This window comes from Microcaecilia unicolor, unplaced genomic scaffold (genome assembly GCF_901765095.1).
Source record: "Microcaecilia unicolor unplaced genomic scaffold, aMicUni1.1, whole genome shotgun sequence".
Taxonomy (NCBI): Eukaryota; Metazoa; Chordata; class Amphibia; order Gymnophiona; family Siphonopidae; genus Microcaecilia; species Microcaecilia unicolor.
In genome coordinates, this window is record NW_021963041.1 from 166,317 (window position 1) to 183,433 (window position 17,117).

Sequence of the window (17,117 nt, forward strand, 5' to 3'; positions counted from 1 at the left end):
AGGGTAGGTCGGAAGGAAACGCTGAACGCTGCCTCCGCGGGACAGAAGGGCAGCGACAGCGTGCGAAGGATGGGCGGGCCTGGAGGGAAAATGGGTGGGCTTTGGCCCGTCCAGGCCCACCCGTGGCTACGCCCCTGTTATCCACACCTTCAAGGTTGTGTATCCTGTTGCAGATTTTTGTGTTATCCAAGAGAGGCAAAACTTTCTCAACAGTCCAGCACAAAAATGCTGCAAAGAACTGAACCAAGGACTGAAACCCACGGCACATCACTAATAATTCCCCTGTCCTCAACGTGAACTCCATTTACCATTACAATTGTAATAGGAGTGGAGGAGTGGTTAGGGTGGTGGACTTTGGTCCTGAGGAACTGAGTTCGATTCCCACTTCAGGCACAGGCAGCTCCTTGTGACTCTGGGCAAGTCACTTAACCCTCCAAAGCCGCATTGAGCTTGCCATGAGTGGGAAAGCACAGGGTACAAATGTAACAAAAAAAATTTTGAATGTCACCTGCTATACCAGATTCTGAGCTAATCTGTCACCCAATGACCCACATGTCCAGTTTGTTTCTGACTTGCCTTCGCAGAACTGTGTTAAAGGCCTTGTCAAAATCAAAGTACACCACATCCAGCACTGTCCTGCAATCCAACTCTCCAGTCACCCAGTCAAAGAAATTGATCAGATTTGTCTAGTAAAACCATGCTGCCTTAGATTTTGTCATCAAGTAGCTGTTTTAGCAGCATTTTCATTAATTCACTGACCACCGAGGTCAGACCAACTGGCCTGTAGTTCCCAGCTTCCATTTATGCAAGGAGGAATCACATCCACCCTCTTCCAGGACCAATCCCAGCTCTACAGAAAAATTGAAAAGGACCGCAGAACCACCAGAACCTTTCTAAATTCCTTCAGTACCCTCAGAGGTATCCCATCCAGCCCCATCATTGTCTACTCTTACTTTACAATATTTTAAGGCGTTTGCTCTTGTTCTATATTACTATACAACATCTACTACATTGCAAACTGATATTGTGCTTATTCGATGACTGTATTATTAAAGAGGAAAGACTTCAGAATCTCGGTCTCAGCTGATCATGCTACTAGCCATACAGCTGACGAGAATCAGCCATACAGCTGGCGAGAATCCTCAATAGCCAAATGGCTAATGAGGATTCTCGCCAGCGTGAACTAAGAGTAAAAGTCATGCCGAGCATTGTAGATCTACTCTTACTTTAGAAATTTCTTCACAAACATAATTTTTTAAAAATTGTTTGAGGGCTACCTCACTTCCATTCCTATTGGTTTGTTTTCTGTGGTCCTGCTCCTTGCTCTTCATTTGTGATCACAGAACAGAAATAGTTGTTCAATAATTCTGCTCTATTCTCATCAGCCTCTACGTATTCCTACCCTTCACCCTTGAATCTCACAATGGCACTTTTGCACTACTTCCTGTCAATATTAGGCCCAATATCCAAAGGATTCATGCTTCTAAGTTTGAGAGTTAGGCTCCTAAATTGGCCTCTTTGAAAATTTACTACAGCTGAGTGCTTAAATTTGTATTCAAAATTTCATTAAACTCTTATATTTAGGGAGCATAAAAAGGAAGTGGCCACAGGGGTGGATATAGTGCAGGGAAAAATTTAAGGAGCTTAACACAGATTTTGTTTATATTTATGAGATTCTTGATATACCACTTATTTGTGGTAAAACCAAAGCGGTTTACGTATTACATACAGGTATAGTAGGTATTTTCAGTACTGGGCTCATACATCTAGGCAAATGAATAGCAGGACTAAATTTATAAGCATAACTTTTAAGCATAAGCTGGCAAATTATGCTCCTACATTTGGTTGAATATAGAGCACAAATTTCAAGCCTAACTTAGGAGGCTAAATTAAGCAGTTCAGCTTTTTTTGAATATCGAGCCCAACATATCTAAAAAAAAAGGTCTTGTTCTCCCATTTTATTGTACTGATTATTTTTCTTCCATTTGCATCATTACTTTCCTGGCAACTTTCTCTTGCTTATAGTTTGTGAAGGCTAACCTCTTTTCCTTACCTTTTGGCTGATTCTTTTGAGAACCATAGTGGCATAAGTAATGCCACACTGGGAAAAGACCAAGGGTCCATTGAGCCCAGCATCCTGTCCACGACAGCGGCCAATCCAAGCCAAGGGCACCTGGCAAGCGTCCCAAACATACAAATATTCTATACATGTTATTCCTGGAATTGTGGATTTTTCCCAAGTCCATTTAGTAGTGGTTTATGGACTTGTCCTTTAGGAAATCGTCTAACCCCTTTTTAAACTCTGCTAAGCTAATCGCCTTCACCACGTTCTCCGGCAATGAATTCCGGAGTTTAATTATGCGTTGGGTGAAGAAACATTTTCTCCGATTTGTTTTAAATTTACTACACTGTAGTTTCATCGCATGCCCCCTAGTCCTAGTATTTTTGGAAAGCGTGAACAGACGCTTCACATCCACCTGTTCCATTCCATTCATTATTTTATATACCTCTATCATGTCTCCCCTCAGCCATCTCTTCTCCTCTTCTTTTCCTCTTACTTTTATATACTTTCCTAACAAAAAGGTTTGTAGCCCTTAAAATATCTCTTTTCACACTAATTTTCTACTTCCTCCAGAAGTTCTCATTCTGCTAACAGCTCCTTGAGGTATTTCATAGGTGTCAGGAGGGGAGTGGGCACATAGGTCATGGCCCCACCAAACCTTTCCTGTTTCCTCACAAAACAGGAAATAGTTGTTCTCCAGTGTTAACCACCATACAGTGCCTAAGACCAGAGCCAAAGACAGGCAGAGTCTCAGCAGCAGAAAGACAAGCTCCCATCATTCCACAGATAGGTAAGAGAAGGGGGCTGAAGCTGTCAACAGGCCTAAGAGCTGACAAGGGAGCAGGTGGGAGAAGGTTCCTGGGGCTTGCAATGGGTCTGCTTATTGTCTGAGGCTGGGAGAAGGGGGCTGGGGGCTGATGCAAGACTGGCAATGGAAAAAGGGGGCTGGTGCTGGCAGATGGTGGAAATGGCAGAAGGGGTCTGATGCTGGGGGCAGGTGGCAGAAAGAGGCTGATTCTAGGGCTTGGAGAAGGGGCTGATGTTGGGGTAGGGACAAGGGGACTCAGAGATAATACAGGGACTAGAGACAGGGGTTGGAGAAGGGAAGCAACACTGGGCCTGCAAAAAGGGAGAGCCAAGGCTGAGAAAGGGACAAATGAAAGACATGGGGTGTGGATGGGAGGACAGGGTTGTAGATAGGAGAAGGAAGAGAAGTGCAGAAGGAGAAACAAGGGTAATACAGGAGAAGACAAATATGAAGGGGCAGAAGGATGGATGCTAGTGCTAAAGTTGAGGAAAGGTAGGGTAAATGAATATTGGAAAAAGAGGTAGATGGGCAGATGAAGGGGAGAAGAAAAAATGAATATTGGAAAAAGAGGTAGATGGGCAGATGAAGGGGAGAAGAAAATATGGGAGAAGAGGTGGGAAAATGGATGCTGGAGAAATGGGAAAAAGACAAAGAGCTATGAAGAGGATGAGGGGCAAAGGAAGGAGACAGATCTTTAAAGGAGATGAGAAAGGGTGGAAATATGGGAGGTAAAACAGGAATGGAAGCCTAAATAAAAGGGTTGAGTGGCAGGGAAGGAGCTGGGGCTGGTAAGTAGAAGAGAAACAGGGCTAGATGAGACTGGGGAGGTGATGAATACTGAGGGTGGAAATGGGAGATTAGAAAATGTGTAAAAAAAAGTAGGGAATAGGAGGATAAAGGAGAGAATGGAGAGTAGATAGTGGTGTTCCCCAGGGGTCTGTGCTGGGACCGCTGCTTTTTAACATATTTATAAATGATCTAGAGATGGGACTAACTAGTGAGGTAATTAAATTTGCTGATGACACAAAGTTATTCACAATTGTTAAATTGCAAGAGTATTGTGAAAAATTGCAAGAGGACCTTACGAGACTGAGCATTCAAATGGCAGATGATGTTTGTGAACAAGTGCAAAGTGATGCATGTGGGAAAGTGGAACCCGAACTATAGCTACTTGATGCAGGTTTCACATTAGGAGTCACCACCCAGGAAAAGGATCTAGGTGTCATCGTTGATATGTTGAAACCCTCTGCTCAGTGTGCAGTGGCAGCTAAGAAAGCAAATAGAATTCTAGGATCTATTAGGAAAGGAATGGAAAACAAAAATGAGAATGATATAATGCCATTATATCACTCCATGTTAAGACCGCATCTCAGATACTGTGTGCAGTTCTGGTCACTGCATCTCAAAAAGATATAGCGGAATTAGAAAAAGTACAGAGAAGAGTGACAAAAATGAAGAAAGGCTAAATCACATAGGGCTCTTCAGCTTGGAAAAGAGACAGCTGATAGAGGTCTATAAAATACTGAGTGGAGTGTAACAGGTAGACGTGAATCATTTGTTTACTCTTTCCAAAATACTAGGACTAGGGGGCACGTAATGAAGCTACTATGTAGCCAGATAATTTGGTAAAAACACTTAGCTTAGCAGGGTTTTAAAAAGGTTTGGATACTTTCCTAAATGAAAAGTCCTTAAGCCATCATTAAGATGCACTTGGGAAAATCCACTGCTTATTGTAGGATAAGTAGCATAAAGTCTGTTTTACTGTTCTGGGAACTTGCCAGGTATTTGTGACCTGGATTGACCACTGTTGGAAACAGGATACTGGGCTTGATGGACCTTCAGTCTGTCCCAGTATGGCAACACATATTCTAATGTTCTTAATAAGACACAGATAGGAATGGGGGGCCAGTGAGGTAAGGCAGGAAAGAGCTGGTAAGTAGGTGAAAAAAGGAGACTAAAGATTGTGGGGGTGAGAAGGAGGAATTAAATCTAGCTGCAGATAGATAAAAAGGCAGACGAGAGAAAAGGAAGGAAAGATGGGACTGTGAAGAAACAGAAAATGGAAATGAGATCTTGGGAAAGGACTTGGAAAAAAACAACCGAGAGACCAGGTCCAACGTAATTGGAAAAACAAAATTGTCACACAACAAAGGAATAAAAAGGGAATGAGATGTATCAGCTTTGAAAATGTGGATTAAAAATTTTTTTTGGTATTTTGTTCTGTAAAATAGAAAATGCATTAAGGTACACTGAAAAATGGCCTACAGTAGTGTAGATGCGTTTTTTGGGCACGCGTAGAATTATTTTTCAGTTCACCTGTAAAAAGTGCCTTTTTAAAATTTTTGATGAAAATGGACATGCGGCAAAATGAAAATTGCTGCATCTATTTTGGGTCTCAGACCTTACTGCCAGCCATTGACCTAGCGGTAAGGTCTCATGCAGTATGCGGTAATGGTCTACATGCGTAAAATGCCGATTACCGATTACCGCCCGTGCGCCAGATGTGCGTATTGGATGTGCATGAAAAATGAAATTACTGCAAGGGCCATGCAGTAGCCGAGCGGTAACTCAAAATTGATGCGTGGCTTAGTAAAAGGACCCCACAGTCTGGTTTCTTGGGTTTTCCATTTCATACTTTTCCATATATTTGATTATAAGCTCTAGTAGTATTTTTTTTTAATAGGTGATACTTCTTATATAACTACAGTGAAGGATTCTTTAATGTGTCAGTTCCATATAGGAATCTGTGTGACTTGTTCTTTTGTTACAGCTGGAAGTGTTCTAGAATATTTGCAGTGCTGACTTTTCATAGGTACGGTCAGGAGTCAGAAAACAACAAGGCAGTCAGTCTGCCAAATCCAATCCAGTATGGACAATAAAACAATGAGGCAGACCTTGCTAAAAAACAATGTCTTTATTAGGAGATTAAAAGCTCCCAGGTATTCAGCATAAAATGCCCGACATGGCGGTTTTTTGGTTTAAGAGCACTCTCTAGCTGTTTTTAGTGAATTTTGTATCACAGGCACATGGTTTTGACCAGTTTTTAAGCTAAGATTACTTATTTTGAACTGATTTTTTTAGTTTTTCTTTTACACTAATTTTGTATGCATGACCTCAGCATGCATATAAGCTTGGTTGATACAGCAAGTTTGCTTTCACTGTAATCACAGGGTTCTTTTTTGAGAGACTGCTCCCAGTATCTATAAGTACATTGAGAACTTTTTTATGGACTTATTTTATTCCTTAGCCTTGTTAGGCAACTTTTATCATCTGTGGTGTTTGTGTTTCTGTTTTAGAGCTTTCTATGTTTTTACAACCACACCAGCCTGGTTTATTTTGAAGTTATATATCAGCTGGATAAGCCTCTCTGTTTGTCTTACTGTTTTATCATTGCACATTATTTTTAGCACGTAGACATCCAGTGTTTTAACATGGCTGTTATTTAAGCCTACTCCTCCTACTCCCCCTTTCCTCAGATTCTACTTTTCGTAGGAATTTGTGTACCTCCACCCTTGTGGTGGTTTGGCTTGCGTGTTATTTAAGTGTTTCTCTGGTTTTCTTAAAGCTTATTTATTTATTTAAATAATGCTTTTAAGATATGTATTATTCACAGTTGTACATTATTTTATTGACTAAGTACCCAGAGCCTTCTCAGCTTGGGGTTCCTCCGAATGTTCCTTTGGTGTTTTTTGTCTATTTATTTATTTGTTTAATTATTTATTATCATGTCTTTTATATGTTGTTTTTAGATACTGAATGATTTTATTTTCATTTACAGTGACGTATTGCCCCTGACGCAGACATTTTTATACTGGTAAAGCATGGCCATGTTGGGCATTTTATGCTGAATACCTGGGAGCTTTTAATCTACTAATAAAGACATTGTTTTTTTTTTACAAGGTCTGCCTCATTGTTTTATTGTCCATTATAGATATGGTCAGTGCAGTTTCAGTAGTTGGTCTTGATGTTAGTATGGTATAGCAAGCTTCTGAGTGTCTATATGTAAGGTTTTGTGTTACTTCTCTTGGTGTCTGATAGTCTCATGGTGTGTTGATGTCACTAATGTGATCAAAACACCAGACCAATGGGGCTATTAATGTAGATACCAAGGTACTTCTTAAAAACAAATCACATACATAGATAATTGTATAAAGAAATAAATAAAGGGAAAAGGCCTCAGAAATCCATGGTAATATAGCACCCTATGGACCGGTCTGTAGAGTGCTCAATTAGAGATATACTCACTAGACCCCAATCTATCATCGGCCATAAAAACCCTTTAGAAAAACATAATCAACTTTGCCTGTGATTATTTAAGCTCATTTATAGAAAACAGCATCTGGAATTCTGTGTAGCATGCAGTGCACTTAACTTTTCCCAATGGACCCATATCACCCTCAGGCTTCATCAGGGATGCAGTGCTACAAATTCAATTAAAAAACTTATAATGTCTTTTAAAACCTTTAAAAAAGACTTTATCAGAACTTAGTATCTGAATTTGGCTACTCTCCTCACAAACCTTTAACTGACTTCCGCCATCTTGTTTCCCTGCTAAAACAGCACGTCACTGGTGGTTCAACATATCCGCCCACCAATCACATGACGTAATATCCAAAACTCCTACTCTTATACTAGATATTAAATTACCATCCTTGTTAAATGCACCAAACTGCACAAACATGTTGGGAAAAATCAAACCAGGAAAAAAACAAACAAATCAGAGAAAAATTGCCCACTAAAGTTCTAAGTCTGTGGATCCAGCGTTGTTCACTCTGCAACAGAGTTTTCCCTCTGTCGCCTCCTCATTTATGTGGTAAGACTTGCTCGATCACCCAACATTTGAATTAATCAAAAGTATGTTTAAAATACACACAATGTGCTACCATAGGTGTAGTCATACGTTGATGCGACATGCAGTGGCGTAGCCAAGGGTGGGCTTGGGTGGGCCCAGGCCACCCACATGGGCCCAGGCCTACCCAGTAGCAGCACATCTATGATGTGGCTTACAGGGATTCCCAAGTCCCACCAGTTGAAAACTCCCAACAACTGTCCCTCCTGCATTCCTTGTAAATAGCAGATCTTCGCCTGCAGCGAGCAGCAGCTGATACATACAACTCACACCAGCCCCACAGCCTTCCCTCTGATGTATTCCTGCCTATGCGGAAACAGGAAGTTGTGTCACTGAGAAGGCTGTGGGGGCCAACATGAGTGCATTAGTTGCTGCTCACTGCTGGTGAAAATCTGCTATTTAAAAGATATGCAGGAGAGGGGGGATGTTTTGAGAGACCATATAGCATGCAGGTAAGAGAAGGGAAGGAGAGACCAGATCACCTGTGAGATGGGGCGGGATTCTTCTGCCCACCCAACGTGGGCCCAGGCCCACCCAAAATTGGGTGTCTGGCTACGCCCTTGGTGACATGCAAGAGCGATGTTCACTTAACCCTATATTTGAACTTCTAATAGTTTTATCTATGTATAATTTCCTACATAGGCATTGTAAAGCATATATCACAAAATCAGATTGACAATCTGTTTTCTGTTTAAGTTGGAAACGTTCTCCATAGGGTGCTATATTACCATGGATTTCTGAGGCCTTTTCCCTTTATTTATTTCTTTATACAATTATCTATATGTGATTTGTTTTTAAGAAGTACCTTGGTATCTACATTAACATCCACTTTGGTTTGGGGTTTTGATCACATTATATGTGGATTAAGAGTCTTTTGTTAAAGATTTTGCTAATGTGACACCAGAGTTTGAATAGAATGTTTTTGTAAGTTGAGTTGTAAAAGTGAAACATTCTACTTCTGCTCTTTATCCATTGAGAGTTTTATTTGTCAATTTGGGAAGATACCGTATGAATGAATAATTATGTTCTATATGATTTAAATGACATTGACAAAATAGGAAGTGGGGTGGAATTTGGGGCAGAGCTTGTCCCCCCCCCCTCCCTCCGCAAACGTAAAAGGTGTTCTGCTGCCTCCGAGGTATTCTCCCGTCTTGGCAAAGTTAGTTTTCCTGAAGTCTAGGTCCTTTACTTTTGAATGAACCCTCTCCATTGGGTCCTAATACTGAACCAGGTCCAGTATCAACTCCTTCCTCATGTGTTCTATTACCAGTTGACAGAACAGTTTTCCCTGCAGAAACTCCGGGGTGTCCTTACCTCTAAAGCAGGGCTTTTCAACCCAGTTCTTGGGTTCCAGTCAGTCAGGCTACCCTTTCTCCTGGGCACTTTAAACGTTGCTTCCACAGATCTGGAGTTTATTCGTCTGATGAACAGAGGCTGGATCTGGAAGCTGAACCCAGGTCTTCCAAATGATCATGAAACGTAGTAACAGTGGGGCCTCATACTGGCCTTGATAATCCAGTTTTTATTTGTTAAATTAAAATATGAACTTCCAATTGTATGGTGATAAGTATGGATAATTTTTCTAATAATTTCTCCTAAATTATTTATTTTAATCAGTGCATTTTTTTCTGGCAGTAAAGGTACCGCTACTCAAATGCCAGACTATTCCTAAGGGATCACTCAAGGACCCACCTACAACAGCCAGGACACCCTGCAAACAGCCACAGAATTAATAAAAAGGCAGCATTGGCGTGCAGAGCCTGTGCTCTTTCATGTAATATTTAGGGAAATGGGTTAATTTTAGCATGCAGTGGAAAAGTACCCCGAATACCCCCTGAAAAGAAGCCCTGATTTTGAGAGCTCTTGGTGGAGTAGAATTGGAAATAAATGCTATGGAATTTTGAACAAGAAAGCTAGGAACTCTGAATTATGATCTTTCAAACCAGATATATAACATCAGGCCACAAAGTAACCTTGGACACCTCAGAGTATTATATTCTTTTGGAGTCTCAGATTGCTTCTAGATTTCAGAACATAATTGCCAAGGATATTGTATTTACAGATGTCGGACCATTGCTCTGGAAACAGGAGCTCAGAATGTGCATATGTGCTCCACTGTCCTTCAGCTGTCTTTCACACCACAACAGTTGATCCAAATGTTTACGTTTCCTTTGATCTATGGCTCCTTCCAGCTTTTAAATGGATTACTCTTGGTTGCAGGTAGGTAGATCTTACTGTAAATTGCAAATCTCAATATATAGGTCCATGACAAGATTCACAGTAATGGATTTAGTACATGGAAATAAGAGGGGAGGATTGGGATGGGGAAGGAAAGGGGTGAGAAGAGGGAAAGAGTGGGACTGTACCCCAGGAGTGAATTTGAGAGTGCCACTGCAACTTATCCTGAGTTCAGAATGTGGTATTTTTCCCCTTTGACAATTACTGTATAATTACCATATATACTTGAATATAAACTCATCTGAATATAAGCCAAGATAACATTTTTCCCCTAAAAAAAGGGGGAAAAATGTTAACTCGAATATAAACTGTGGATTTATATTCAAGTAGTCTTCCTTTTCTCCCTCCCCCATGGTGACCGAAATTTCTCTTCCTCTTTCCTGCCCCTCCTCTTCCCATGGTGACTGGTATTTCTCTCCCTCTTCACTCCCCCCCCCCCCATACACATGGTGACTAGCTTTTCTCTTATTCTCCTACCCCCTTCCTTCTGTGGTGAATGACACTTCTCTCTTCCCTGCTCTTGTCCTGTGATTACAGCCATTCTCATCCTCTCCTATTATCCCCCCCTCCCAAGGTGGCAACATTTATATCCCTCTTCCCTCCCCCTCGGCAGCAACCAGCATGCCCCTCTTTTCCCATCCACCACCCCCCCCAAGGTAACCAGCATTTCTCCTTAATGGTATCACCTGGATGCTGCTGCTGACACAGAACTAACCGGAAGCAGTTCCTTCAGTATCAACAGCAGCATCAGCAGCGACAGTGTCCAGGTAGTACTGGTATGAAGGGAAATGCTAGTCACAGGAGGGGGGGGGGGGGAATGGGGAGGAGAGAGATTTGATGGTCACCACAAGGGGAGGGAGGAAGGACAGAATAATGTGCCAATTCAACTATAAAGCCGAGATCCTTTGGGCTTTTGTTGGGTCCAAAAACACGGCTTATAGTTGAGTATATACGATACCTGCCAACTTCTTAAAATAAAATCATTGGTGTCTACCATTAGAGCTTGGATGGGCATGTTTACATTCAGGTTGTGTTATGCTGACAGCATGTAACCTAAGAGTAAGCGATAGCTTCCTGCTAGGTTCCTATAACCTCTGTTCGTATAAAGTTAAAAGCCAGAGTTAAAAATTATTTTCCAGTGCGCATAAACTATATAGATAAGCTTTTTAATGTGCTTTAAGAATATATTATCATTTTTGTCCTGTGGGGCATTCATTGCTTTAACTAAGACTCATATTCCTATTTATTGAGTATACTTTTTATATTGAATTTTGGTATTATTATAATAATTTTTGTTTATGAAATCTGCCTGTACGCCGTACATAAGTTTTAATCTTCTGATTTCCTTTGCCTGTGTAACCCTTGGTTTGTTTGAGAGAGTGAGCCCTGGGCAGTAAGTCACTAGGGGAGGGACTTGAGGACCTGGGGGGGAGTTCAGAGATTATAAAAGGGAAGTTCAGGGGGGAAATGATTGTCCTTAGTTGCCTGAGGTCTGAGCTACCTATAGCCCCCTGCCAGGTGACTACTACTACTACTACTACTATTTAGCATTTCTATAGCGCTACAAGGCATACCCATTGCAAGAACGTGGGGTCCTGAAGTGCTAAACCCAGTGGATTGGATTCACAAACAGTAAGCTGTCATATTGCATCAGCCATTTGAGGAGCCAGAAACTTGGCAGATTGGGGAGTCCGGCCATAACCAGGGCTCGGGTAGGACACAGTCTGACAGTTTGAACTTCGTGGGTGTGGCTTGGATCTCTTTCAGGGAGAGAAAACTAACAACTTATAGCAGCAGCTTCAGAGAGCATTTTCCATCTCACAGATAGGCTGCAGAGAATACCTTCTCCTGCTTTAGACTTAGCCTGGCCTCAGAATGACATCCTATAGTATATCTCCTATCAAACTGAGCTCTCTTTTTCATCAAGCACTGCCATTTCCTCCCCTCACCCTCCCCACTGACAGTTTGAACTTCGTGGGTGTGGCTTGGATCTCTTTCAGGGAGAGAAAACTAACAACTTATAGCAGCAGCTTCAGAGAGCATTTTCCATCTCACAGATAGGCTGCAGAGAATACCTTCTCCTGCTTTAGACTTAGCCTGGCCTCAGAATGACATCCTATAGTATATCTCCTATCAAACTGAGCTCTCTTTTTCATCAAGCACTGCCATTTCCTCCCCTCACCCTCCCCACTGACAGTTTGAACTTCGTGGGTGTGGCTTGGATCTCTTTCAGGGAGAGAAAACTAACAACTTATAGCAGCAGCTTCAGAGAGCATTTTCCATCTCACAGATAGGCTGCAGAGAATACCTTCTCCTGCTTTAGACTTAGCCTGGCCTCAGAATGACATCCTATAGTATATCTCCTATCAAACTGAGCTCTCTTTTTCATCAAGCACTGCCATTTCCTCCCCTCACCCTCCCCACTGACAGTTTGAACTTCGTGGGTGTGGCTTGGATCTCTTTCAGGGAGAGAAAACTAACAACTTATAGCAGCAGCTTCAGAGAGCATTTTCCATCTCACAGATAGGCTGCAGAGAATACCTTCTCCTGCTTTAGACTTAGCCTGGCCTCAGAATGACATCCTATAGTATATCTCCTATCAAACTGAGCTCTCTTTTTCATCAAGCACTGCCATTTCCTCCCCTCACCCTCCCCACTGACAGTTTGAACTTCGTGGGTGTGGCTTGGATCTCTTTCAGGGAGAGAAAACTAACAACTTATAGCAGCAGCTTCAGAGAGCATTTTCCATCTCACAGATAGGCTGCAGAGAATACCTTCTCCTGCTTTAGACTTAGCCTGGCCTCAGAATGACATCCTATAGTATATCTCCTATCAAACTGAGCTCTCTTTTTCATCAAGCACTGCCATTTCCTCCCCTCACCCTCCCCACTGACAGTTTGAACTTCGTGGGTGTGGCTTGGATCTCTTTCAGGGAGAGAAAACTAACAACTTATAGCAGCAGCTTCAGAGAGCATTTTCCATCTCACAGATAGGCTGCAGAGAATACCTTCTCCTGCTTTAGACTTAATCCTACCCACCCTACCCCTCTACCCACCCACCCCTAGAGTGAAATGTCTTATATAACCTCCCTATCAACCCACTCATTACTTTACCTCACCCATTTCTATTCTTCTATCACCTTCTCCCACTACTCCAACCAGAGTTACACCTAATCACACTGACCACCCTTCAACATCTTCTGTCCTTCTGTGACTGTTCTCTTGTGCTTGACTGCTTAAATATTTTAAATTTAAATGCTTTACTTTTTGTCTATTAGATTGTAAGCTCTTTGAGCAGGGACTGTCTTCTTCTGTGTTTGTACAGCGCTGCGTACACTTTGTAGCGCTCTAGAAATGTTAAATAGTAGTAGTAGTAGTAGTAGTCTACCCATGGCTGAGCTGAGACTTTCAGGAAAAAGACAGTTATAAGGAGTCTTGCCTAGATGGTATTGAAGTACATCGGGAGAGAATGAAATCCACTCTGGGGTTCAGTCAGGCCACAGGATAGGCACATATGTTAATCCTAGAAGACTATTGCTTGGGATCATCTTGAAAAGCAATTACGAGTTAAAACCTGGACTGTATTAAGATCAATGTGGTGAAAATCATCAATTATCCAGTTCAATAAATGTTCCAGTTATTATTAATCATAGTAAATGAAATGACGGCAGAAAAAGACCTGCTTGGTCCATCCAGTCTGCCCAACAAGACAAACTCATATGTGCTACTTTTTGTGTATACCCTACTTTGATTTGTACCTGTCCTCTTCAGGGCACAGACTGTATAAGTCTGTCCAGCACTATCCTCGCCTCCCACCACCGGCTGGCTCTGCCACCCAATCTCAGCTAAGCTCCTTAGGATCCATTCCTTCTGAACAGGATTCCTTTATGTTTATCCCACGCGTGTTTGAATTCTGTTACCGTTTTCATTTCCACCACCTCCCGCGGGAGGGCATTCCAAGCATCCACTACTCTGATTGTTGTGTGGTTCCTGAATAGATGAGCTGACAGGACCTGGACCTAAGTGAAGACCAGTCTCTTGAGGCCCCCCTAACCAAAGTGACTGGCTCGGGTTACACCTGCACATAGCAGTAGAATTCCGTGATGTCACTGGCCATGACACGCCCCTATCGCTTCTCTTTATTAGTTCCTCTGTGCACGTGGCCTTGTTTTCAGTGGCGGTATTGCCAGATACGTTGTTCTAAGACACGGTTTAGTTTGTTCTTGCTACCCACTATACCGGTAAGTTTCTGACTCCATTGCAACTTGTTCTATTGCTTCTATATTTTATTTACAAGTGCGTTTGTAACCTTTAGTTTCCTTTTAATTTCAAACTTTTATTTTCAATGGCGATGTTCTGGTACTGTTTTCAAGTAGAGGCTCGAGGCAACTATATAATTTTATATTTTCCACTGGAAAGGCATATTGTTTTTCTAATAAGTAGATACATTTTGCCATTATATTTTAATTTAAACAATGCGTGTTTTAACCTTTTTTTTTTTTTTAGTTGGGTTGGTTTTATATGCTTGAGCTGATTGTGCTCTGTGGCACTTTCAGACCACTTAACTGAATGTTTGGTAATCTTTGCACACCCTGCCTGCAAACTCATTCTTATTTTGAGATCTGCGCATTACTTGTTTTTTGTTTTTACACTTATTAAACTGCACTTATTGGTATTTGTGGTGTCTTCAGATGCTTTTTTCATAATTCTATTTGGTAAGTTTCACATTATCTGCCAGTAATTCACTTTGGGCCAGATTCTATATATGGCACCTAAAAAATCCGCACGGTAAAGACTTCCGCCGATGTGTATTCTATAAGCAGTGCCTAGGTTTAGGCGCAGTATACAGAATACGCTCAACGGGGTACTATCAGACACCTTGTTTTTGACTGTGTATGCCTTCAATCATTTTGGACTGATGTCTGGTTCACTTTAACAGATATATTTCATTTCCATGGTCCCATGCTGTATAAATATGTGTTGCTCAGAGACCAATGTTTTCGCTCTTCCTTAAGCCATAATGAATGCTTACTTGTTAATACTTTGCTCACTTTAGCCTTGAAAGTAGTTTTTGGAGGGACTAGTAGCACAACAATTAATGGAATACTTAATCCACTACTCAGTCCTTCACAGCTCTCAATCAGGCTTCAGACCATGCTATAGCACTGAAACAGTCATAACCACCCTGATCACAAAATTCAGAAGAATAATAAGCCAAGGCCAGTCAATACTACTACTACTACAATTCGATATGTCAAGTTGCCTTCAACTTAGTAGATCACTAATACTAATGATATATATCACCAATATTATTCAATGTCCTGATGGCTCCACTTGGTGAAAAACTGGAAAAATAGGTTTAAACCCATTCATATACGCAGATGATGTCACCATCTACATGCCTTTCAACAACAGCATCATAGAGACACTGGATAAGGCCAAAAAAGGACTCAACCTCATAGAAAACTGGACTACAACTGTCAAACAAACTGAATTGAGACAAAATCAAACTAGCCAGCACAATCCCACCACTTACCAAAACCTCATAATAGATCAACAATCTTATAAAATCAAAACACAAATAAAAATACTAGGAATCATTCTCGACAAACATCTAACCCTTGAAGACCAAGTTGCTACAATCATGTCAAAAAGCTTCAAAAAACTAGGAAAATGAGAAGAATCAGAGACTATTTCTCCAGTCATTCCGTCTTATAGTACAGACACTGGTATAGTCCCAACTAGACTACTGTAATGCAGCATATGTAGGCTGCAAAGAAAATGTACTGCGATCGTTGCAGACCATCCAAAACACAGCAGTGAGATTGACATTCAAAAAGTCAAAATATGATAGAGCAAACTCACTACTCATAATGCTACATTGGCTTCCAATTAAGGCAAGACTATTTTTCAAAACCAGTACAACCATCTTCAAAATACAGTTTGGCGTGTCACCGGACTACACGCTAGATATGATCAAACTATCACCAAGAAATGCAAACCCAGGAATCAGACGATACCTACTACTTCACCTGCCCAACTGCAAAAACATACTATACAAGTCCACCTACACAGCAGGATTTAGCTACCTGGGCTCAAAATGGTGGAACTCAAGTCCCATAGTCATAAGGAGCATCATGAACTACCTTCAGTTCATAAAAGACCTACCTCTTCAGGAAATTCTATGAGTAAAATATGCACTAATCATTCTGCAACAACAATACACAACACAACCTCCATATGCATTAATAGTTATCTTGCCAACCACTGTAAAACAAAGCATTATATAACCTTGTAAATGTAATTGAATCAACGTAATCTGTAACAACTGTGAAATGTAAGCCACATTGAACATATAGGAATGGGCATAGATGTATCAATGTTGATGTTGGAGTACTTAACAGTCTGTAAATGTCTGTGCGCCCTATCTTTTTTTGGTGTTGTAGCCATTGCGATTGTTATTTATGCTTATCTTTTTGGTTTTGGTTAGGGTGTAGATCTTTGTTTTTTATAGTTTGGTCTTTCCAGTTGGTGAGGAGGGAGTCATCTTGCTGTAATAAATACGAGGATTTTGTTCCATTCGTTGATGGAGACTGCTTGTAAACTCGTTATGCATAGTATTATCATGCAGTAGAAAAACCGTGATCTAATAATGGCCATAATGGGATATGTTGTGGGACTTATAGTAGGGTAGTGGTAATTAGGGGTTAATTGCCGGAGCCACCAGTGATCTACCCAAGTTGCTTAGTAAACTTGACTGTTATCTACTGGAGACTATGAAATATTGCCTGGCTCAGGGGCTACATATGGTTCTTTACTGATAACATCATAGCTCAGTACCTCTCAGTTTCTACCTGCTAACAGGACAGCATAACTCAACAGTCTGGTCTGGGGGAACATAAGAAATAAAATATTAGTTCAAGTTAAGACAGTAACTGCTATTATCTTGTTCTGTTCTTCTTTGAATGCAGGGTACCAGCTATATAAGAGAAGATTTATGTTGATTTGTGAAGAGAAGATTCTAGACCGTTCTAAAATGTGTCACAACACAGTCCACGGAGAGATCAATGCAAACTTTGAACATGAGGAGGCTTCAGCACATTCTGGGATGGACAGTACTCCTAAGGCAAGTCAGCTTGCCCAGCATCATGGACCATAGGC

At 41.2% G+C, this 17,117-nt stretch overlaps 1 protein-coding gene across 1 annotated transcript in view; it reads left to right on the forward strand.

Moving 5' to 3' along the window:
• The window catches only part of SLC10A6 (solute carrier family 10 member 6), a 34,962-nt gene extending 17,847 nt beyond the window's left edge, over positions 1–17,115 (forward strand). The window contains exons 5-6 of the mRNA XM_030188636.1: positions 9,782–9,939; positions 16,928–17,115. Of these exons, the coding sequence (XP_030044496.1) occupies positions 9,782–9,939; positions 16,928–17,115 (346 nt within the window). The remainder of the gene's footprint in view (positions 1–9,781; positions 9,940–16,927) is intronic.
• The last annotated feature ends 2 nt before the right edge of the window (positions 17,116–17,117 follow it).